This window comes from Podarcis tiliguerta (genome assembly GCF_965153285.1).
Source record: "Podarcis tiliguerta genome assembly, chromosome: 9".
Taxonomy (NCBI): domain Eukaryota; kingdom Metazoa; phylum Chordata; class Lepidosauria; order Squamata; family Lacertidae; genus Podarcis; species Podarcis tiliguerta.
Window position 1 is genome coordinate 37,719,068 of NC_139542.1, and position 24,858 is coordinate 37,743,925.

At 39.5% G+C, this 24,858-nt stretch overlaps 1 protein-coding gene across 5 annotated transcripts in view; it reads left to right on the plus strand.

Annotated features, from left to right (window-relative positions):
* DCLK2 (doublecortin like kinase 2) overlaps positions 1–24,543 on the plus strand; it is a 73,263-nt gene extending 48,720 nt beyond the window's left edge. For 2 of the 5 annotated variants that reach the window (XM_083457289.1, XM_083457290.1), the window contains 9 exons: positions 3,459–3,516; positions 5,844–5,963; positions 7,131–7,277; positions 12,449–12,582; positions 13,491–13,568; positions 15,878–15,974; positions 17,001–17,081; positions 18,868–18,984; positions 23,280–24,543. In XM_083457289.1, the coding sequence (XP_083313415.1) occupies positions 3,459–3,516; positions 5,844–5,963; positions 7,131–7,277; positions 12,449–12,582; positions 13,491–13,568; positions 15,878–15,974; positions 17,001–17,081; positions 18,868–18,984; positions 23,280–23,492 (1,045 nt within the window). In that variant the 3' untranslated portion in view covers positions 23,493–24,543. Of the gene's footprint in view, positions 1–3,458; positions 3,517–5,843; positions 5,964–7,130; positions 7,278–12,448; positions 12,583–13,490; positions 13,569–15,877; positions 15,975–17,000; positions 17,082–18,867; positions 18,985–19,720; positions 19,803–21,329; positions 21,407–23,279 lie in introns of those variants that run through there. The other 3 variants (XR_014515132.1, XR_014515133.1, XM_083457291.1) reach the window with 3 other exon arrangements.
* The last annotated feature ends 315 nt before the right edge of the window (positions 24,544–24,858 follow it).

The following is a 24,858-nucleotide window of genomic DNA, read 5'->3' on the forward strand; positions in this document are numbered from 1 at the left end:
TCCAGGGATTGGACGAAAAGATGGAAAGCCCCAGGATTCCTTTAACGGAATTCCCTTTCCGCAGCAACCATGGAGGGGCAGGCACAGCCTATCCTAACCCCTCCTCCACCAGATTTATAACCAATGCCTAACCACAACCTTACAACTTGTGACGATTTGCTACGCAGTAGGCAAAAACCACCCAGCCAGCCAATTTGCCAGGTGGAAAAATTCCTACCAGGCCCCTGCTCAAAGGCAGACGACCCCATGACAGGCATAGCAAGGTCAACACAACAACCCCTTACTCTAGGGCGGGTGATCCGTTGCACGCAGCAAAAGAGAAAGTACAAGGCTGCATGCAGAGTATTTAAACCTTTTACCCCTCCCACCAAAATTGTAACATAACTTTTACCCCAGCAACCCAGTGAACCAATCACTGCCCCAGGCCATCTTTAGAGACCCTGCCTGGTAACAGAGGGGTGGCTCAGCAGACCCCACCACAACACGTGCTCTCCCTGAAGGAGAACACACTTCTTAGGAGACCAGGGAGACAGGTGTCTGAAAAGGGAGATTTAGCAAAGTGGGCATGAGAAGGAGGAACGGATCTAGCAGATGGTTTAGGGATGGAAATATGGAGGAAGATGAGGCAGGGCCAGCTGTGATGGGAGTAGGAAAGGAGGAAGCAAGGGAAGTTTAAAAGTTCAAATGGGGGAAGCAGAGGCCAAGGAAATAAACCCACGTAATCTGGAAATAAGGAAAATAAATTCAGTCAGTCCTTATGGCCCTGCACACATTTTAATGTAAATGTATTAAGTACTTATTTATGTATTTATTGGAAATTCTCAGGAGTCTATTTTGAGTTCACCCTTAAATATTTTTTATAGTTCCTTTCCCCTGTCAAAAAAAAACCCCCAAACAAAACAAAACACCAACATTCCAAGCTAATATAATCAAATCCCTTACGACTTCTTCACTTACAAAAATATTAAGCAACTTTTTCTCAAAATCCTTCACTCAATACAGTGTGCTTATGTAAACCTTGCTATGTTTCCCAAGCCAGCTTTAAAAAGCAAATGCCCCTGGAGCTTTTACAATATTTCTCTTGCTTTCTGCTGATCCAAAAACCCTTCAGGCAGGACGATAAATCTAAGCAGTATACAGCTTGAAAAACTTACATACTAATGGAAACAGAAACTTTCCCTGCCAGAAATCGGGAAAGTAATTGGGTGATAATTACAAACAGTGAAAAGACAGAATACTAAGTTTTTATCAGGTCTAGACCCTATCAAGGCAGAAAAGGCTTGGACATGGAACCTAGAGACTTCCAAGGAGGAGGGTTTCTGTTTTGGTTGGGTACCATAGAATGCATAGGCAATGCACCTGAAATGGCACAATTTGTATTGTTGCCTCTTTGAGGACAGCCCCTGTATAAAAAAGAGGAGCTCACACCAAATGGAAAAGTATTCATGAATGATAGTAATATATATAATCAAGTTACCATTCACGCACCCAGTGTTAGTAGTTGCAGTGAACTCTGTCCAGTTACTCTACAAGTATGGGAGATATGTGAATGGGCCCTACTTTTCAATGGAATATTGCTTTTATAGGCTACTACAATTCAAATCATCATTAGACTAACTTCTGCATAATTGTCCAAGTATTCAATAATAACTGGCTCTGTTACTGAAAATCCTCCAGTTTAAAAGTAAAGGGCAGCTTTAAAAGTATAGGGTTATTTTGGAGGTGGCTTTCATAAGTGGGAGAACTCTTCTAATGTTGCAAGAGCTTCTCATGTGAAAAGAAAACTTTAGCACAAAGCTTCCATGAGCACAAAGTGTTGCGCAATCTCTTCAGCAAGGCCTTGTACAACGTCTCATAATTGTGCTAATACTATCTTACACAAAGTCTTCCTCTAGTTCAGCAGTTCACAGAACACTGCCACTACCATAATTTACCTCGTGAGATGCTGGATCCAATGGGCTATGTCCTATCCCATTGGCTCCAGCATCCCTACTCCCAAATCTACACTTCAGGTAAGACCAATTTTTTCTGTTTGCACACTTCTGGATGCAGCCCACTGTACTCCCTTCTCAAAATACTGCTCAGTCAGATACTGCAACCTCCCTTTTGTCCTCATCTGTATCCAGTTGTAACTATGACAACTTAGCAGACGCAGCTATGCTTTCACACCAGGGATGCTTTGCTGCACTGTATTATTCCATAACAACCATCCTTACTAAATGCAATTCCAGTGCTATATGCTTGTACAGCATGAAACTGATTATACCTGAAGCAAAATATCTTCACCATTATTACTGCTGTAGCTGCTCATACTAACTGGACACTATTGACAGTATTTATTTATTTTTAAATCCTGCTGCTGTCAAGAAGTCTTATACAGTAGGAAGGAATGGGGTGTGTGCTACAGCTGTACTGTATGAGCCATTTCACACATTACGTGGGTGCAGACCAGTGTAATCTTCTGTACTCCTGGCAAAGACTTGCCACAAAACCTTGCTTTTCAATGAATGTGCAAATTCTCTCATGTACTAATTACTTTATTAAGTGTGCCCTTTAAAACAAACAAACAAAAAAACATCCTCAACGGAAACCTTTAAAAATGCAGGGTGTGGTGAATTGCATTCTCAGTGAGTTTCTAGTAAAAGTAATTACCAACCATTGAGTCATTTTCATTTGAGCATGCCTACAAATGGGGTTTCATGTTGATGAGATAATACTACATATACTGAGAACCATAATGGCTATGTCTTTCATTCATTGTGATCATTTTAATGGACACTTTTGCAACCATTTTGAAAGCCATATACCATAAAATATTTTTAATGTTATTCTTTTGCTAAAGTCTTATAATACTAGATTTAAAATGCTTTCACCTCTTAATCCTGCAGCACTTAAGCATGGAAAATAACTATCCATTGTAGTTTTCAGGACATGACATTTAGAACGGCGGCAGCAGACTTCTTAAAACAAAATTTCACAGAAATAGGTAGAATGGCCACAGAATTTTTCTCCTATAGGTTGTCTTCAAATGATTTTTGTGGTCTAGTGAATTTTATACTACAGAATAGTTGATCTAATTTTGTTTAATAAAAAAGTTAAAATGAACCTTTCTACCCCTGAGACTTTGAAATACCAATCCTGTAAAAATTGCCACATGACTGCCAGTTAAAGAGCTGAATGAAAGGTACAGAACATCTAACATTAAATCAGGGACAAAATGCGACACATTAGGTCACACTTGAGAAAATCATAGTGGAAAGCCTGCATTTGGTAGTCAAGGCAACAGCAGACATGACTTGCTGAGAAACAAAATAAAAGCAGATATACCTTCTTTCTGTCATCTGTTCACATTGATGAAAGCAATTTTATCATCACTGTACATTCAGACAAAAAACCCACATGTTGAATAAATCCTTACATTTCTGCCTGATATTCCTCTTTTGTTTCTCTCTTTGTAGGTCTACTGGGAAGGAGTATGCACTGAAGATTATAGACAAAGGAAAATGTTGTGGAAAGGTATGAGAGAATATAGAGCTATAGCATTATAAGGTGGGGAGATGCTTCCATAGTAATCTTACCTGATTTCAAGTAAAGGCAGAATTATAGAGTTTTAAACTCACAGATAGTTAATTTGTCAAATTCGGCTTTGCTTACAAAAAGTATTTAAATTTACAATTCATCTGGGCAAATCCCACCAACCATGTATGTATATTAATTTTGTAGAGCTGCATCGATATTCACAAAAATTATGCTTAGTCAGATGTAACAAAACATTCATCAAGATAGCATTTACATTGCCCGTGAATTTATTATTTGTAAGTCAGCAGAAAATGTGTCTCATCTGCATCATTAATTTAACAAAGACAAAATAATGGATGCGTGTTTGGGTCCAAACCAGCATCACTAGGACAACAGTGGGAAATTCTAAAGTGCTGCTTCAAAGGGATTGAAGTTTATGTTCTATATAAAGAAAATGCATTAAATATATGGATATATTTTGCTTCAGAGTCTTGAGAATGAAGGTAATTATTTTGGAGTAAAGGTGTTTCCAGATTCACCCATCAGAATTTGCCTTTAAAGAGTTGCAGTGTAATGCACCTTGCAGACCACAATAAGAGATTTTCACATACCAGTCCAGCTTTTTAAATCAGTCCTATTTTAAGAAAACAGATGTTTTATCAGTGTTCTCTGTTTTATGTATTTAAAAATAATGTATACCAAGCTGCAGTGTAAATCTCCAGATGGTAACCACAGTATATTAAAAACCATAAACAATGTAAAACAACAAATTTCAGAATAAAACACACACAGTAGAGAATTTTTAAACAGTCCAAACTTTGAAGTCATAATGAAAGCGTAACAGGAAGGATGTCATGCTGTCTTTCATGAGAGGACATTCCAAAGTTATGGGGCTACGACAGAAAAGACCCTGAACTTAATTTAAGATGATAATTCTAAGCATAGCCTCAGTGATGCATGGGGAAGGAATGTTCATATGTGAGAATGTTCATATGAAGAGACTTTACTGAGGGTAGTTAGAACCAAGAGCCTTTGATATTTTCATGCAGGTGAAAATATTTGCTGAAAGGGGCATCTCTTCTTCAGCATAGTTAAGACTAACAACCGTTTGTTTGGTTCCAGAAGCTTCCAAACTTCTTGCAGCTTTGCCAGAGGAGAGGAAGGAACATTAAATCCCAACCATCCCAATAATCGCAGACAAAAATACTGATGAAGCTGTCTTCAAAAGCTTCTTACTAATTGTCAGTTGCTACTTAAACAATAGTTCACTAAATCAGCGGCACCATGCACAGTAAATTTAAATAATCATTAATAGGTAACACTTTAAATATCACTAGCCTCTAAATTTCACACATTATTTGATATTTATTATATTCCTCCTGATACACAGTTAATTTAACTAAATATAATAAATCCCCTCATTTTCTCAGTTGATCTGATTTATTTTTTTAAGGTTTATAACTATAAACCATGTTTTAAAAACCCATTCATAATTTGTTTTTCTTTTCTCCAGCACACGGTTGTTTGGAGCAGACATATATGTTTGTTCCAGAAAGACTTTTGATGCTCTCACATATTGGGTTTCAAAGGTGCGATCTGTTTAAGCCACGTCTAATGTGCCACGTCTTCACAGGAGGAAATGCACGCTCAGCATGTGGGTTTTTAGTAACTAAATAGTTAGGGTAAAATTATCGGAACTTCACAGATTTGATGCAAATTGACTTCCCAAAGCCATTTGTTCAATGGTATTTTATGGTGTAGGACAAATCGCATCTAATTTTTCAGGCACTGCTCATGTTCATCAGTCATAGAATGCTCACATGTACTTCCCGCAGGGTTTTCCACAAATGCATGAAGTGCATGTTGTTAGAATGTTTGTACTGTGATAAAGGTGAGGTTTCTGGAATAGTTGTTTTGGTGTCTTCCAGAGTGTTACAGCAACCATGGTTAACTGTAAAATAAAGTGGCTGGCCCTCCTGGAGTATACCCAGTTGGATTCTTGTAACTGAAAACGTCTAAAGATTTACCTGATTTAATCAAATGGCATGCCTTGTTTTTCATTTTTAAATCAATTTAATGAGGAACATTTTGGAAGCCCTTGGTAACAAAGGATTTATTAAATCATTGAGCCTATACCTATGTTGCTTCACTAGAGATATCTCGATAACTACACTGTAAATGTTGCGGAGAAGAATAGTGGTGGAAAGCTGCACTGTAGGAAGTTGCTATCTCATGTGAAAACTATATCTCAAAGCCACATTGTTACAAGGAGGATTTGTCTTGGTTTGTTTTTCCCTTCCTCTCCTCTTCCCAATAATAAATAGGAACACTTGATTGAAAATGAAGTCTCCATACTGCGCCAAGTGAAACATCCCAATATTATCATGCTAATAGAGGAGATGGATACTGCAACTGAGCTCTACCTGGTGATGGAGTTGGTCAAGGTGAGAGGCTTTCCATCACTGAATATGAAGATACTGAAAGTTCCAGGGCCCAATACCTATGCATAATAGTCATGGTACAGAAAACAGTGTTGGGGTGCCATGGGACTTTCCTCTCCCGTCCCAAAGTAGTTCCCAGCCCACTTTTGAAATTCCTGTTCAGAGTGATAGCTGGTGTTCCTATGTGCCTTAAGCTGCAAATTTTGTAACATGTGGAAATGAGAATTATTTCTGAAGTCTGATTCTGGCACATATGATCGTTACATACATTGCATTTACATACTAAGTTATCATGGATATCCAGATGTAGAAATTTGCTGCGCAATCGTGTTATGTTTCTGCACTGTTTTAAAATTGCAATTTAAAATTAATATTAGATTGGCATGTAACCACCTTTGTATAGCATATACAGCCACCATATCACAAATTTGCAGGTTTCCTTTCTCCCTCAATTTTTTAAATGTAGGAATTCTTTATCCAGTTCTTATTTACTTTCATATTTCACTTCACATTTGGCAGAAGTAGCCCTTTAAAGTTAAATAAGAGCATTTTTGTGTTCAATTTATTTTTCTTAATATTTATCTCTGCTAGAAAGCACATTTTAAAAAACAAACCTGTGTTGTTTGCAATTAATGGTTGAGAATTGTCAGACTTTGCAGACGTATGCCAATGAGGCAGGTCCGCAACACATGTAATGCCCATGAAAAATGTCTGCTAAGATTTCATTATTTTATATTTCAGTCAAGCCTTTGTAGATTTGATTTTTTTAAAGGCATTCTTATATCTCCCAGTGAACATGGCACAGGGATTTTTAACATTCATAATCAAGCATAAGGGATTTGCTGTCTAGTATAATGAAGTTAGGTGCTCCTAAACTCCATTAAAATCATGCATGTAGTTTAGCACTGTGGTGCTTTTCTTAGAAGTAAGCCCTACTTAGTTGAACGATATTTCATTTACCAGCAAGAGTGCATAGGAATGCAATGTTAAGCACATAGTGAGCATTCTAGTTCCATTCATTTTGGTGAGGTTTAGGTAGGTGCAACTTTCACCCTATTGCTTCCATTGTGATTTCCCCAACATTGCATAATGGGGGAAAAATCTGATTTTCCTTCAGCAGTTATAAAATATGATGGATTTTTAATTATTTGATCCCTCTGACCATTACAGGGAGGAGACCTTTTTGATGCTATCACTTCTTCAACAAAATACACAGAGCGTGATGGAAGTGCAATGGTGTACAATCTAGCCAGTGCACTGAAATATCTCCATGGTCTCAGTATCGTTCACAGAGATATCAAGCCAGAAAATCTATTGGTATGTTGCCTGTTTCATGTTATTCTCCCATCTCTTTGCCACATTAATGCAAATTCATACCTATATGTTGCGTGCTGAGAAGCAAAGGGTGTGTGTGTGTGTGTATGTGTGTGTAAAGAAACACAAATAACAGTGTGCCTAAATTCTATTTGCTTTCATAAAATATTGAAAACAATCTATAACAATACTTTCCAGTTTAAATATTACATTGTTAATATTACAGAGACAATTTGTTGTTGACAAAGGACAGCTGGACATATAAAGGGCCCCATTACCTTCAATAGCTTAGGGTCTCATCAAACCTAAATCCAGCCCTGGTTATATAACATCTAAACAGAACCCATCCAATAATCTGGCCGCTTAATTTTGAACCAATTGAAGTTTCCGAGTCATCTTCAAAGAAAGCCACACCTGCAGCATATTGCAATAGCCTAATCCAATACATGAGAAGAAGATCTGTGTTAATGCTTCCACTTCCCACACGTTAAGAACATTTGAAACCAGATCAGAAGGCACCATGTGAATCTCCCTACACAAAGACATACATTTGAATTGATAGCATTTCTAATAAATGCACTTAAAAAAAAACACCTTAGTTCTTGCCTGACAGCTGAAGTAATAAAGTAGGACTCAAACACAAACAAACCTCAAAGTGCTATTTCTTGCACGTATTTACTTTAAATTCAATAAGGTGTGTTTTTTTAGCAAATTAGCTGACAGTGCAGTCCTAAGCAGGTTTGCTCAAAAGGAAGCTGGTTTTAATGGGACTTGTTCTCTAACAAATAAATCTGCTCTGGGGGGTTGGGGAATGCTGGATGCAGCACAGGGAAAGAGAAATCAGGGGACATGCCTCCCCTTCTCTTTCCACAGTTGGAACCATCCTGAGCAAAGCTTTGTTTAGGGGATGGAATCACTGGCAGTGATTCCAACTCTGGAATGACTTGACATGAAATCCAGACATGAGACTATATCATATATGAGGGATTTCTATTTTGTTTTGCCAGGAGAGGGATATCAGGAGAGATATACAGGTAGAGAGAGAAAGAGAGACAGACAGACAGACAGACCTTTTTTGTAAGCAAGTTTTCATTTATGAATAATGAAAGTGGTAAAACCAGTATCTATTTGCGTGTCGAAGTCCCCAATCCACCCCCCAAATAACTCACAACAGACACGTAATTTTTGTTTAAGATTTTTGGCATGATTTTGGCCACAACTTTATTCAAATACAAACCGTGAGTGGTTGTTTAGGCATTGGTTAAGACTATCTGTCCCCCCGCCTGGGGACAGAACTGACTTCCGGGCACCACCGAAAGACAGTGCGGGGGAAAGCAAGTCGGGGAGGCATTGGAGCTGAGTCACAGACCCTCAATTCTCATCCGCCTGCTCCCCGAAGGCTTGCCGGCCCTAGTCCCATTCCAGGGATTGGACGAAAAGATGGCAAGCCCCAGGATTCCTTTAACGGAATTCCCTTTCCGCAGCAACCATGGAGGGGCAGGCACAGCCTATCCTGACCCCTCCTCCAACGGAATTCCCTTTCCGCAGCAACCATGGAGGGGCAGGCACAGCCTATCCTGACCCCTCCTCCACCAGATTTATAACCAATGCCTAACCACAACCTTACAAGTTGTGACGATTTGCTACCCAGTAGGCAAAAACCACCCAGCCAGCCAATTTGCCAGGTGGAAAAATTCCTACCAGGCCCCTGCTCAAAGGCAGACGACCCCCATGACAGGCATAGCAAGGTCAACGCAACAACCCCTTACTCTAGGGCGGGTGGGCGGGTGATCCGTTGCACGCAGCAAAAGAGAAAGTACAAGGCTGCGTGCAGAGTATTTAAACCTTTTTACCCCTCCCACCAAAATTGCAACATAACTTTTACCCCAGCAACCCAGTGAACCAATCACTGCCCCAGGCCATCTTTAGAGACCTTGCCTGGTAACAGAGGGGTGGCTCAGTAGACCCCACCGCAACACGTGCTCTCCCTGAAGGAGAACACGCTTTTGTGAAATAATTTATCTCTTTAATAAATATCCTTAATAATAACTTAAAGCGAATTTAATGTGAACATTTTAATGCTTATGCTTGATTTGTTTCTCTGTGTGGACACTGCAGCATGCAAGAACTGAGTGCTCACTTACAGGTATAGGCTGTGATTCACGATTGTTGATCCTGTCTGCTTTACAATAATAACAATGACATCAGGCACTTAAGTGAGTTGAAGCTCTTGGGCTAATCTGACACTTTAAGCTCTCATTAGTAATCAAATCAGGTATAAATAGGCACAGATGCACTTTTCACTTAGAAAGCCTAAAGAGATTACTTGACAGATGTCATGATTGGCATTGATTTGCAGGTTGGAATGACATAGTAGTTCTTAATGTAAATTATTTCTCATCAGTGAAATACATTTAGTTGCTAGATATAATATCAGCCACTTGTCTGATTTGCATTCAACTTTACCAGTTCTTCATTGCTATATGCATGTGAAATAATGGATGTTATATGTGATGTTTTGTCGGGAATCATGAGACTTTCTGTTATGGCTGTGAGGTACTGCAGTGCATTAAATTTTTGTTTATTTAATGAAAAAGGCTTTCTGCTAATAATTGTTCCCAAGAGTGATAAACAATCAGAAAAATCAACAATAAGAACTCACCCAATAAAACGATATGATATAATACATAAATCGCAACATAAGAAATTATAAGAATTATTCTTATAAGAAATCATCTTAAAAATATGCAATAAAAAGTTTAAATTAATCTTCTAAGCTAAGTAAACATTGTTGAGTTCCTGCAGCTGTTTTAGCAGGGGTCTTTGGGTCTTGGGAGAATGTCCTTCTGTTATGTGGGAAAAGGGCATTGTCATGAGTTTGAGAGTGTCAGACTCCTCTAAATTTCTGGATCCATTAAGTGTTAGAATTTTATCAAGGTATGGGGTGTTAAGATGGGTACCAGACTTCTAATCCCTGGATCTAGCAAGTGTTAAAAGCTAGCCAATCAAGACTCGCCTCCTGGGTGATGGGCCATTGCAAGAATCAAAGGGGCTCAGGGGGCTTGTGTGAGATGCCAACTGGGTGGGGGGCCCCTCCCTCAACAGATAAAGCCAGAGTTTAGAAAGCTAGAAGCTGGATTCAGAAAGCTTCAGGCTGGAAAGGCAGAGAGAGAGAGAGGCCATGGCTATAGGAGAAACAAGGCCCTTTTGAGGTAGACGCGTAGAGTTGGAAAGGACCCTAAAGATAATCTAATACCAACCCCTGCAGTGTAGGAATATGCAGTTGTCCCATACGGGGATCAAACCTGTGACCCTGACATTATCAGCACCATGTTCTAACCAACTGAGCTATCCAGCTTTGAATTTGTCAGTTTTGTTGATGATGGAAACCCCACCATCGCAGACTCAGGTTGTATATATGTGTAAATTAATCATATATCATAAAGACACCACAGTCTCCTCTGTGCCCCCTTTCCAGAAGGAAACATGAATCCTGGGTAAACGCCAATTGTTTTTCATAAGGCCTGGTTTCCAGACCCTTGATCGCCTTGGTTGCCCCCTTCTGCACATGTTGCAGCTTGTCAACATCCTTCTTAAATTGTGGCGCCCAGAATAGGACACAGTACTCTAGGTGTGGTCTGACCAAGACAGACTAGAGCAGGGCTATTACTTCCCTTGATTTGAGCACTATACTTCTGTTGATGCAGTCTAGAATAGCATTAGCTTTTTTAGCAGCTACATCACACTGTTGTCTCTGTTGCACCTGCATGATTATCTCTATCTATCTTTATTATGTTGCTAACTAAGAAAAAAGGCACACTGGGCAATTAAACAGGCATATTTTAGAGATGTAGTTGATCTTTGGTTATGCCCATTGGAACTATACGCCAATCGTTTTATGTACTTTCTTTTACTTCTTCAAAGAGTTCCCTGACAGTATAGTTCAGAAGTAAGTAATATAAGAATATAAGAAGCTCTGTAAGGCCTTCTAACACTTCCCTCACAATATCTTCCCCACCATTTGATTCTTAGTCATCGATTTTGTAACCAAATTTGACTGTTAGACTATTTACATGCTTAAGTAGGCAGCTGCTTTAATTAGACTTATCCACAGACTTTGCTAATTCCGCTCACCCACCCATGGTTTCTAATTGAGACTCTCCACACACAAAAATTTGATTTTCTTTTACAGTTATATAGCAGCCCTTTGTTCTGGACAGAATTTTATTTTTTTTTTGTCACAAGTTTGATGGTGGGTGGAATAGTGCATGTGTTCATGAGAGAGTGTGTATGTGTTTATGGCATGTTTGGGGTGAAAGGACGAGTGTCCTAACAAACTAGCCACGGGACAGGGCACCAACATAGAGTTGCAATGGGAGGTGCTTGTAAACAGTCACATAGCCCTGGTTGCTAACTGCCCTGCAAGGTGGGGGCAAGTGCAAGGTGGGAACCTGCTTTTACTGACTCATGGGACCCAGCACAGGGTTTTCCCTCGGGAGGGGCACTCAGGTGAGAGCAGCGTGGAAAGCCAGGCCAATATATTAGGGGGATAACTGCTTAGATTCCTGTGTTATTCTGTCTTACTGATTTTGGATTTGATGAATGCAGGTTTAAATAAAATGGTAGCCTTCATATGCCAAGACCAGTGTCTGTCTCATTCTTGTCTACTACAATATTACAGTGGTACCTCGGGTTACAGACATTTCAGGTTACAGACTCTGCTAACCCAGAAATAGTACCTCGGGTTAAGAACTTTGCTTCAGGATGAGAACAGAAATCACACAGCAGCAGTGCAGCAGTGGCAGCAGGAGGCCCCATTAGCTAAAGTGGTGCTTCAGGTTAAGAACAGTTTCAAGTTAAGAACAGACCTCCAGAACGAATTAAGTTCTTAACCCGAGGTACCACTGTATTGCTATTGGGTCTTAAGTATTTATATCACTTGCTTTCTACAAACTTGTTGCCACCTATTGATGAACATTAGAATGCATTTTCCACTTAGAATGACTGGAATGTGTTTATCTACTTTTATAGGGCAGGGTAGCATTTATATTGCACTTTCCCCCTCAATATACTTTGCATGCAATAATTCTTAGCAACAGTCCTGTATGGTTTCTCCGCTAACAAATTCCTTCTCTGTTTTCTCCTCCCTTCACCCCTTCACCCCTCCACCCCAGGTTTGTGAGTATCCAGATGGGACAAAATCGCTGAAACTAGGAGACTTTGGATTAGCCACTGTGGTTGAAGGACCCCTCTATACAGTCTGTGGCACGCCAACATATGTAGCTCCTGAAATCATTGCAGAGACAGGGTGAACATGCATTATTAAAATGGGGTTTCTTATTATTATGCTTGGTGTAAGAAAGTGTGTGCACACCTTTTAATATGTTTTAAGAATAGTTATAGAGTGGTTGTGTATAGTTGTTTGAACAGGAAATATATTTGAAATCAGTGGGTTGTATCCAACTAAGCTTTACTTGGAGTAGACACATTGAAATTTATAGACCTAAGTTAGCAATGTCCACTGATTTCAGTAGGTCTACTCCAAGTACAACTAATGTTTGATACGAACCCATTTATCCTAAGGCCCTGTATAAACAGGTATGTACTTGTATAGGTTTGATTCAGGTGTTTTACCAGACCATTGTAAAAACCTTGGGTTTTTTTCCGAGGCTTGCAGAAGCCATAGTCTTCTGATGGAAAGGAAGCCATAGGCTTCAGCTGAAATGGAAAACTTTGGTTTGGCAAAACCGCACAAGTTTCTAATCAAGCTGAAGATGTGAGCGGAAGAGGGACAGGAAGAAAGGAGTTTGTGAACACCAAACCATCATTTGACATTACATCTGAACAAAGCCAAATATTCTTTTCACATTGGATAATACATGGAATACCATGATTTTGAGTATCTGAGATACAGACAATAGACATTTTATTATATTCCATATAATAATATGGACATGTATTCTATATAATAATATCTGGTAGCAGAATATGAACAAATTAATCTCAGCCTGATCTTTACTTACTTCTAGGCCAATAGCAAGCTTTGTCAAGCTTTGCTTGAAAATTTGCTGTTAATGTGCTGCTAAAATTAGAAATTAAAATGGCACGAACCAGTAAATTTGTATAAACCTGAAAACCTCCTGTGCAGAATCTTGTAGTGCATATAGAGGAAGTATCTTAAAAAATGTCATTACCACCCCCTCCTCTTTTTTACAGTTATGGCTTAAAGGTCGACATTTGGGCTGCAGGTGTCATCACATTCATACTGTTATGTGGGTTTCCACCATTTCGTAGGTAAGTAGTATGAAGCGACATTTAAAATGGATGATCTGTTTCTCCCTACGCTACATCACTTTCAATCTTTAAATTATAAATATTATAAATACTGTTTCTTCTCTCATATTTCACAGGCCATATATCTCCCTCCCTCCCTCCCTTCCTTCCTTCCTAATTCTGTTAAGTGTAATGTGTTCAGTTTATCTGCCATTAGAATATTCAGAAAGAAGAGCAATATTCGTTACAGGAAGAAGTGAATAGGCCATATTGTTTGTCAAAGGTAGGCAGGCAAGCCTCCCAGCATCTTTGTCACCTTGTCCTTGAGTTTCTTTCTTCAGAACCCATTTGTTGTATTAAGCATGCAGAGCTTGCCCTCTAGTGTTAGAACTTGGACTTGGACATCTTATAACTATAATCAGCATATGGTGTTAGAACATTCACGTATCTGATGTCTTTAGATTCCCAATTTTCATTTATTACAAACCTTCTGGTGGTCAAGGTAGCCGGACTTCTTGAGCCACTTCATATATTCATCAAATATAGGGGCTTCCAGGAGTGCAAAAAATATTCATATTAGAATCATAGAATTGTGGAGTTGGAAAGGACTCTGAGGATCACCAGTACCTTTCCCTACAATGAAAGAATGTCAACTAAAGCATCCATGACAGATGGCCATCCAGCCTTTGCTGTAAAACCTCCAAGGAAGGAGATTCCACCACCTCCCATGGGAGTCTGTTCTAGTGTTTCACTGTCAAATAGCTCTTACCGTCAGAAAATTCTACTTGATGTTTAGTTGGAATCTTCTTTCTGGAATCTTTTGGTCCGGGTCCTTGTCTCTGGAGCAGCAGAAAACAAGCTTGATCCATCCACCATGTGACAGCCCTTTAGATATTTGAAGATGGATATCATATCTCCTCTAAGTTGCCTGTTTACCAGGTTAAACATACCCAATTTCATCAATTGTTCCTCATAAGGCTTGGCTTCTAGACACTTGATCTTCTTGGTCACCCTCCTCTGCACCCGTTCCAGTTTGTCAATATTCTTCTTAAACTGTGGTGCCCAGAACTCATGTATAATCTTCCTTATTGATTTCCCCTTTCTTACATTTCTTACATTTCTTGAACATTTCCTTCTTACATCTTGGCTCATCTCTAAGCTCCTTTTGCAGAAATGGTCCTTAGCCTCATGAAAGGCACCCACAGCCCACACAGCATAGTGAAATGTTTGCTCACATCCTGTAGGGCACGAGTGGGCAACCTGTGGCCCTCCAGATGTTGTTGACAGTTCCTATCATCACTGTTCATTGGCCATGCTGGCTCTGACTGATGGGAGTCCAGCAACATCCAGAGGGCCACAGGTTAGCCACCTCTGCCATGGGACATGGCAATAGGAAGAGGTAATCAGTTCCGGTGAGCAAAGCAGCTTCCATAAATCAGTATACCAATGCAAAGGAAACTGAAATGTTAGAAGTAAAGGGTGGTATTCAACCAAGTTATATGCAGAGTAGAACTATTGAAATTAATGACTAACTTAGGTCTAGTAATTTTAATAAGTCTCCTCCAAACAAACTTAGTTGAATACCACCCAAACATTTCAGAGTTGTATCCCCACAACTGCAAACCTCTTCTAGCTGTTCCTGCCTTGAGCTGTGAGGGCAGGCTTCAGTTTCTGCACAATTGAATTCAGATGACTGTTTGTGCTCTTTTTAATCACAGAATGGTGCTTTATGTTTCATTTTATACATATTGTTGTACACTGCCCTGCTATTTTATGATACGGCTGTATATAAACACTTTTATAAATAAATATAAATACTACTTTATAAAATCCTGCACAACATATAATTTGAATCCAAGTGTGAGGAAATGATACGTTCCTTCACTGCTCAGGATGGGAGCAGCTAGAACAGGCTAGCATCTCTTCCCTGTTCTGTATCATTGCCCATAGTAACAGACTGTTTGATATGTAGGGAGAATTGTGCCACATTAGAGCCACTGAGGTGTTCTGAAGTCTTTCACTGACAAGAAGCAGCCAGAAACCTGTTTTCTTTACTTGTATGGCTTAAAGAAATTGAGTCCAAAGTTGTATAAGAATGAAAATTAGGGCAGAGTGATACAGATCTGACTTATTGTTGGTTTAATGATCTATATTACGTTTATATTCTGAACAGTGTATTATATTTCTTCTTGGGTATTCTCTGAACAGAAAGCAGTTTGCAAATTCTGAACTAATCAATAAAAATAAATAAACATAACTTTGGGGTTTTTTTAGCTTTCATAAATGATTTTTAAATTGACATGCTTTTTCTTCTTGGTTTTGATCCACAGTGAGAACAATGTGCAAGAAGATCTCTTTGATCAGATCTTGGTTGGAAAGCTAGAATTTCCCTCTCCATACTGGGATAATATCACTGACTCTGCTAAGGTATTAGGCTGTATTAATGATATTAAACTTGAAGCTATGTTTTGGTTTTCGGTTTGGTCTTTACTACCCAAACTGGTTGCAGAGTACGAAAGACACTAGAGCCATTGCTGGGAGAACAGACCAAGACAAATCGTTTCAATAGGGGCTCCCATGGTAATGCAGCTAGCTTGACAGCTATTCTTTCATTTGGATATTAAAACATCAGCCACTGCAGTGGGACCAGTTCAGTGAAGTGATCAAGGAAAACACTCAAGTTCACATTCTTTTCTGAAAGTCAAATGAGTGGTGGAGTTTCATACTTGAAAATTATTGGACAAATTAATAGGTTTTAGGTAATATGCTGACAGGTGCTCTGCTAAATCAGAGTACGAACTTATCCATATCAAAGTTCAGTAGAATAGGTCAGTAGAATATTTATGCCTAGATGTGGGCAACAATTGACTGTAATCATGTGACATTGAGGAGAATGTAATTAAGTTCACGTTTCATGCCTGTTTTGATTTATGACACAGTTGAAATGTTCCCATTTTTGTTTCCACTTTTGTAAAGTAAGTAGATGGAACGTGTTGCTGTGAATATCCTGGGCTTTGCCTCCCGAGAGGGAATTCCCGGTGCAATTCTCTTATCTCAAAAATATGGCTAACTTCTGACACAACCCTCTTGCTACAGCTTTGTGGGATGAGTGCTTCCCCATTTTAGAGTGTAACCACAGCCGTCAATATGCTTTTAAACGGAAGGTGAGGATGCACTTGAGACTTCCTTTTGCGGTCTGCTTAGCATCCTTCCCCCAGCATCTGTGCACTTTATTGCTTCTGCACAGCCAGAAATAAAGCTGTCGAAGAAAAAGCTTAATTGGGACACATACTTACTTACTTCATTAGAGACTACTTACCAAGAGAACGTAAACTCAAAGTCTAGTGGGCATGAAGATCGAAAGCAAAAATTGTGACAAAAGCAGTCTCCCATTTTTAATACGACTATAGTGCTCATTTCTTTCCTCATGTTTCCTCCCCCCCCCCTTTCCAGGAGTTAATTAGTCTGATGCTACAAGTAAATGTGGAAGCGCGATATACAGCCGCTCAGATTCTAAACCACCCCTGGGTGTCAGTGAGTAAATACTTTCTTATGTTGCATGTTTATGCAAAATTAATTCTAAAGAAGCGCACCCTGTGTTAAGTCCTAATCTTCTGAAATGCAGTTTGGCACATCTGCCAGCTAAGTTCTACCTTTACGCTGTTACTCCAAAGCCGCTTGCATAGTCTGACATGTGCTGCTGCTGTTGTTTTTTAATGCCCCAAAAGATCTTCCATCTAGTTGCATGGTCTGTATTTGAAGGCTTCAGAAGACACATGGGTACTTGGCGGCCCTTGTTTTCAAAACAACTGAAGTTTGTCTCAGTCAGGCCTGTGCAGAGGGGAAGGGCAGCTTGGGTACACTTGCCCCAGGTCTCAGAGCGCTAAACTGACCAGGGGCCCCCATCAGGAATCAGCTGCTTTTTTTGTTTAAGTTTTTATTCTAAGAAGACTCCTGCCCCTGGCCTCAGACAAGCTCTGCACGGTCCTGCTATCAGTGTTGTGATTATGACAGAATTGTACTTCCATGTCAGTTTTCTGGTAGAAGGAGACATTTTTGTTGCTGGCTACTTGATCAGCAGAGTCAGTCCTGACAGTGCCTCTGACATGTTGGGTGAGAGGAGGGGAAAGAGGCTCAATTTCTGGTCTGCACAATGCATAACCAGAATGGACAGAATGTTTAGCAGTATACAAGTAGTGAAAGAGCACTGGAGCCTGGGAGCTGATGCCTGATTTTGTTAAGCTCTCTGCCTACATTGGGATGATTGCAGTGGCATGAGGAATCTGTGGTTTTCCAGAGGTTGTTTAACTACAGCTCTCACAAGCCATGACATTGGCCATGCTGACTGGGACTGATGGGAATTAGAAACCAATAATATACAGAAGGCCACAGGTTTTCTACCACTGCTGTACAGGTTTCAAAACTACTTTGAGCATTCACATATTCAGGCAAGTACTCGAATACACCTTATGTGTCAAATGTCGATGGCAGCAAGCCTGGCTACATGGAGAAGCACTGCAGGGACAACTACTTTCGATTGCCTGGAGTAGAAACCTCTGTAAACCTTCATTTTACAACATGGGAAAGGCTGAATTTTTCTGATGAGGGGAGGGCGTTGCACGTCATGATGGTAAGGGCAGGGCTTGCCTGCATGCCTCTGCCCTCCTCCATATGTTCAGATTTCAATGAGTCCCTGAACATGCCTATTGTGTGTTGACATTTTAGTGAATCGCTGAAAAGAGGCATGGGTATCTGGGAAATAAATTTATTGTGCTTCATTTAAAAACTCTTAGTTCCACTGTGTTTTCACAGTTTGTTACCTTTCATTTTGTAGTTATTTTATTTAATTTATATCCTGCCTGTCCTCTCAAAGGAGCCCAGGGGTGGCAGTAGCATATACTGTAGAGAATGTTTTCATAGCCTACATGTTATCATAGCATAAATTCATGATGCTCTCCAAAAGTCTATCAATTTCGATACAATCACAAGGCAGAAGGCATCTAAAGATAAGCTCTGCATTGGATTAACACCATAGGACTAAAAAGTGCCTATCTGTGTCCCTTAGCAGCCACTGGGATTTAGAACTGTTTGGTTACAGTTATATATCACACCCAGAGATTTTTCCTTCTTGGTTTTATGTGGCTGAAGTGTGGAAAAGTTTGTGTCCAGGCTATTTCATGTCCAGGCTAATTTGTCATCCCACTCCAAAGAAAGAAAGAAAGAAAGAAAGAAAGAAAGAAAGAAAGAAAGAAAGAAAGAGCGGGGGCTTGCAATGCTTTTCTGCATGCTAAAGTGCTATTTTCTTTTTTTCTTTACAAAGGATGATGCCTCCCAGGAAAATAATATGCAAGCTGAAGTAACAGGTAAATTAAAGCAGCACTTTAACAACACACTACCAAAACAGAATAACCCAACCGCAGGGGTTTCTGTCATCATGGTAAGCAAATGCATCATTTTTATTATTTTACTAATCTACTATCAGTCACCTGCCAGCTCCCCCATACCACCCGCCCTCAGAAATGCCATTATGAAATCCTTCCATTGAAAAAGAGCAGTGAATAATTTTGGTTGTGTCTGTTTCCCCCATGCTGTGGATGCATTTTTAAGAACAACACTTTAAAAGGAGCTGCTGACGTTTTTTTTGTGTTTAATATTTTTTGTTTTATAATTGTGTAATTTCACTTTAAGCAAACAGTTCAGACCTATTTAAGTCATCTGTTATCTTTGTGTCCAGTCACAGATAGCTTTCAGCTATTCCACCTGTGCTCTAAAGAATTTTTATTTCATAAAATACAGCATTTTGGCAATGATGTTCTTAAAGATGCTACCTTATGTTAGCGGCTTTTGTTTGCACTGCTACACAAATATGCAGCACCAATAGACATTGTTATGCAGTAGGAAACCAAAGTCATTTTAGGTTTGGGGAAAATCCTAAGATTTCTGGAAAGAATTATGGTGGTGCCTTAGCCTATGGCCCTGTACTCACTTACCTCTAGGTAAAACCCTGTCATCATGGGTAAGCAAGAAGTATAAGATTGCACTGTCTGTCATTGTACATTTGTAGCCATCTATATCAGCTTATGAATGACAGTTTAAAAAGTAGCATTTTATTTTAGAATGGGAAGGGAGGAAATACTTTAGACTGATGCTGTTGCTTGCATTTCATTTGACAGTTTGACTTGACAGTCTGAGGGGCCCCAGAACTTCATACTTTGTATTTTTGAGACTTATGGATAAACCTGAAGCAGAAACCTGGTATAAAATATATTATTTAACAGAGTGATTTTAAATTCTAACTCTTAGCTGCTCGCAAGTTTGCACGCCTTTAAGCTTGCCTCCAGTATAATGCAGTTTCTGGCTTCTTATTGGTGTGCAGTTTTCTAATCCTCTGGCCTGATGGTTTTGTTTCTAGCCAGTGAAACACACTGCAAACACTACTTACGGGTTTTCGTTGCCTTTTTTTCCTTCCCTGCTGATCAAACTGCTGCAATACAATGAGTAAATATGTATAGGGTAGTGAGAAGAATATGGAGATGTGTAGAGCTGACTATAGTCACTTGCTGCATTAATTAAATGGGAAGGAAAAAGCCAGGATGATTTTAGTATTGAGGTGTAGAACATATACAATAATTTCCGTAGATGTTCAAAGCCTACCTGTCTTGCTTCTCTTTTGAACTAAATAGCCAACCTGTAATCACAGGTACATTACTAGGAAGTACAGGGAAAGTGCATTTCTTCTGTTCATGCTTCTGTGGCAAGATTTGTAAGAGGAATTTGGCATCTCCTGTGTGGTGAAGCATGTGTACACTTAGCTCAAGGGCAGCTTATTCATCTTCACACGAGAGGTGGTGGTGGTGATGAAGGCATACATAAATTATTTTTTATCACACAACTGCAGAGGTGAACACAACTAGAAGGGTGTATGTTTTTGATTCTGACATGCATTTTCTTTTGGACTTCCCAGTTACGTGCAAAGATCCCCCCCCCCCAGTACCTATTGCCAATATTCTAGCAACTTGGTCCCATTGTATACTGTGAATGAGCCATTTCTGTATATTTATATAAGAAATCACAGCATACAGGGGGCAAACAGAGATGAGGAGAGATGCCGTAACAAAGTCGTCCTCACTTTTTACTTTTAGTATCTATTTTGATTTGTTATTGAGCCCTAAGAAAATATATGTTTAGGGAATGTGGTAAAATCATCACCACATCTATTCAGCAAGCATTCATTTCCTGTGTTCTGCTGTATACAGAATTGTCTTAATTCCAATTTATTTTCAGCTTTGCATCACCAAACACTTCTTTCACTGAGATTTTGAGTTAAAGCAGACATGGCCCTCATGTGGTAGAAGAATGAAATTGCATCTTAAAAAAAATACAATATGCTGTTTCCCCCTTGGAATCTTAAGATATAATGGGTTGTATCCAATGTCAGTCTGACTCAGGGTAGACCCATTAAAACTGATAGACATGACTAATGACTACCTCGGGTCCATTAATTTCACTGGGCACATTCTGAGTAGGGACTATCGTTGCATTAAAACCATTTACTTAAGTAGTTCTAGTGCTACCTTTTAATTTCAGAATAGGGTTCTTTACGTTTATAAATGTTGCAATACTATTGGTTCTGCTTCAAGTAAGTCTAGTGTCTGTCCCTTGCTTTCTTCTTTTGCTTCCTCTCCCAATGCCTGCATTGCTTTCCTCTGAGTAGGTCCAAGGCAATGGTATGTACTAATTACGATGCTTTCTCGCTACATTAAAAATATGTTCTTTTTTTAGTTTGAAAGAAAAGGAGAAGTAACCAGATAGCAGTCTGAAGTGGGGATGTCTGTTAAGTGATGCAGAAGAGGCACATGGCAAGCTTTCATTGCATTTATATGTTTGCATCATTTGTGCCATTTCAGCCATGCATGCTGTTTTGTGTCCTGTGTCTTTGGGTGCAGATTCTTTTTAAAGTAGAACTTGAACTGTCTGCAGAAAGGGAAGATAACGGCTCTCCCGGGATGCTATTTGTTGGATTACTGATCCATAATCCTCAAACTGCATCACTACCACTGCCAACATGGTCTCGTGGATGTGCATTTCTGTGGTCACCCTCATAAAGCAGATAGAAATAACTAAACTTGTATTTTGAGGCTGTTTAACACACTCATGAGAATGAAAGCTTTCCCAGGTGGTACCATTTTAGGCTGCAAGTGTGGGGGGCAAGATTGTATGTTTGAAATATCTCCGCCCCCACCCCATTTCATCTGGGACCTCGATGGTCATACGAAATTTGTATATCATGGGGAAAAGATTCGTCTTAGCTTTCACCCTGTTGTGCTAGTTCTGAATGTGAAGGAATTCTTCTAGTTGTGGGAATAACTACTCCCGCTTCAGAAGCCTGACGTGGAAGAGTTTATGAAAAGCTTTACAGATAGGTTCTGGTGACCTCCTTAGACGATAACCACAGCTCCACATTGTGTGGAGTGGTGGCATTAAAACTAATGCCCCATTGATTTCTATTTCTCCTCTAAGCATGGATTTAACTCAGAGTGTCCTACTTACTGCCTTATTGATTTAGGGTGTATTCATAGGATGCAGTGTTTTCTGTACAACAAGTATTCTCAATTATCCCTAGCTTCTTGTTCTGCCTAATTTGTTTGTGCAAAGACTGGCGTGGTCAGTAGCCATTCCTGATATCCCTGTTGCTCATTCTGCACCACTGTGATTTCAGGATTTGTTGGAGACTATGTGAGCTTTAACCTGTGGATGGTTGGAGCTGCTCACATGAGGGGGGGGGGAGTATAGTATGTAGAAGAACACAACATCTTTGCAAGCCTGCACATGTAGTCTTTGAAGTAGAAATAAGTCTAGCATTAAAAACTCATGTTACTTTTATATCTTGTCCTAAGGCATGTTAACCAATTCTGGTTAATGTGTCCTGAGCTATATGAGAAAACAATACAGTGGTGCCTCGCAAGATGAAATTAATTCGTTCTGCAAGTTTTTTCGTCTTGTGAATTTTTCGTCTTGCGAAGCACTGTTTCCCATAGGAAATGCATTGACCGTTTCCCATAGGAATGCATTGACGGTTTTAAGAAAAAGGCGCAAGACGTTTTCATCTTGCGAAGCAAGCCCATAGGGAAATTCGTCTTGTGAAGCAACTCAAAAAACAAAAAACTCTTTCGTCTTGCAAGTTTTTCGTCTTGCGAGGTACTGGTAATGTTTACATACCTAGATATTAAATTGCAAGGGGACTGGGTATGTAGATGTTTATCCACATAGAAGTGCCTTAATGCAAATCAACATCAGGGCTGCCAGTTACTTGCTAGTACAGCTAAATCAGGGTCTGAGTGCTTAACAGGTATTTTTAACCCCCCCCCCCGGCCACACATACCTGTTTTTTCCTCACCAGACTTGCAAAGGAGAAGTGGTTGTTTTTTTGTTGGGGGGGGGGTGTTGTTTAAAGCAGCTCATTAAAATTATCTCACTGGCATTGCAATGGCATGTTGTTTTCATGCAGTGCTTGTTCCTAATGCGCTGGGTGTGATGCATGTGTGAAGCTAGTCTCCGAAACCATCCACGCTAACCACAAATTTACAAAAGCCTTCCAATGTTACTTCTCCTTTTCTTCAGACTAATGCATGCATCAAAAGATGGGTTTATTGTGTGCTGTCGAATATGAGATTTGTAACGGTTTAGTGATGTGCGTTTGTTTTTTTATTTCTTCGTTTATTTGTATTTTAGAACACAGCTCTAGATAAAGAAAGACAAATTTTCTGCAACAAGCGCTGTCAGGACTCTGGCCAAGCTGCTGTGGATCAAACCACTATGATAAATGCTGCAGCTCGTGATCTTCCTGTGGTCGGGCTCAAAACTTTATTTCCTGCTGCTTCTGAGCCACTCCAACTCTCTACGCACTCTGTCTCATCATGTCATGATGATACTGCAGGATTTTGAGACAAATTCTACTGAAGTCCATTGCTAGGTCAGGAATTTATCCACTACTATTCACATGCCCTCACTACTGTAGTTTGTTCACATCTGTCTGAAAGAGAGGTAGGTAGTATGTACGTTAGCTTTTAGTACTTTGACCATTATATTTGGGCTTTTCTTTCTTTCCAAAAAATAATAATAATAATTAGTGTTAAATATAATTTTGAACATTTTGGGATGTGAATGAATTGATCTACTCTCGTGGTAATCACATGTTGATATACAAACTTCTACATAGGAAGAACCACTAAAAGGCCTTGCCCACCAAACTCTGGTCTTTATAATATAAAATTGCCAGGGGTCAACAAGCTGTAATTTGTTTGTGTGACCTTATACAAAGTTCAGTTCCAGAGTTATTCTGGAAAGGCAAGACTGGTCCTAGTGGGCAATCTGTACAATATTGAAAGACAACCTGAGTGAATGTGCGCAGGGTGAGGGGACTTGTTTTCAAAATATTGAAACTAAAGTTTAGAAAACATGAACTTAAAACTGTGTGGCATTGAATACGAAAGTAACGCAATCATGGGGCAAATCATTTTTCTCCCATTATTCTTTTGGTATGAAGGCTGCAGCCAACAAAGCATTTTTAAGCCGTTGTTGTTGGTTCTTCACCAATTCCCTCCTGGCATTGTTAAACACTACCACAAATTGTCTGGAATAGAACGCAGTGCTGCATGTTGCATTACCTAAATGGAGCCATATATTCAAAGCAAGCCAACTAAAAACAATGATCTACTTGGCCAACGACACAGAATACTTTGGCCATTTTGTTTTTTCCATTAGCCCACTCTGTATAACTTCAGGAAAAGCAGAACTATTTGGGAGCAGTTATGCTAAATGTGCAGTCAAGGTAGATGGATCTTTTATCTTAATGATCTTTTATCTTAATGCTTGTTTCAATATTGTATGTACTCTTGCTTACTTCCCTTTTGCTCCTTTTTAACAATTCTGAATCATTTTCTATTAGCCTTTACCTTAGAACTGTAAGATCTGCAATAAACATTCTTGAAAAGAACACTGGCAATTTTTCTTTTAGAAAGTCTATCCGATGTGTGTGTTAAACTTGATTTCCTTTTGTCTTGCATGCCATTTACATTATCGGAATAGAGGCTTTGAAATTAGACTGGGCCTTCTTCTGTACACTCAGATTGAGGTTGCAATCATATGTATCCTTACCTGGGAGAAAGCCCCAGTCCAGTGTGAACCGCTTCCAAGTCCCTGCTACAGCCATCCAGGAGCTTTTCGAAATTTAATGTGAGTACTACAGTAGCAATTTTTTTAAAAAAAGCCTTTCTTCATAGAACTGAACACACTTATCCAAGATTTTTTT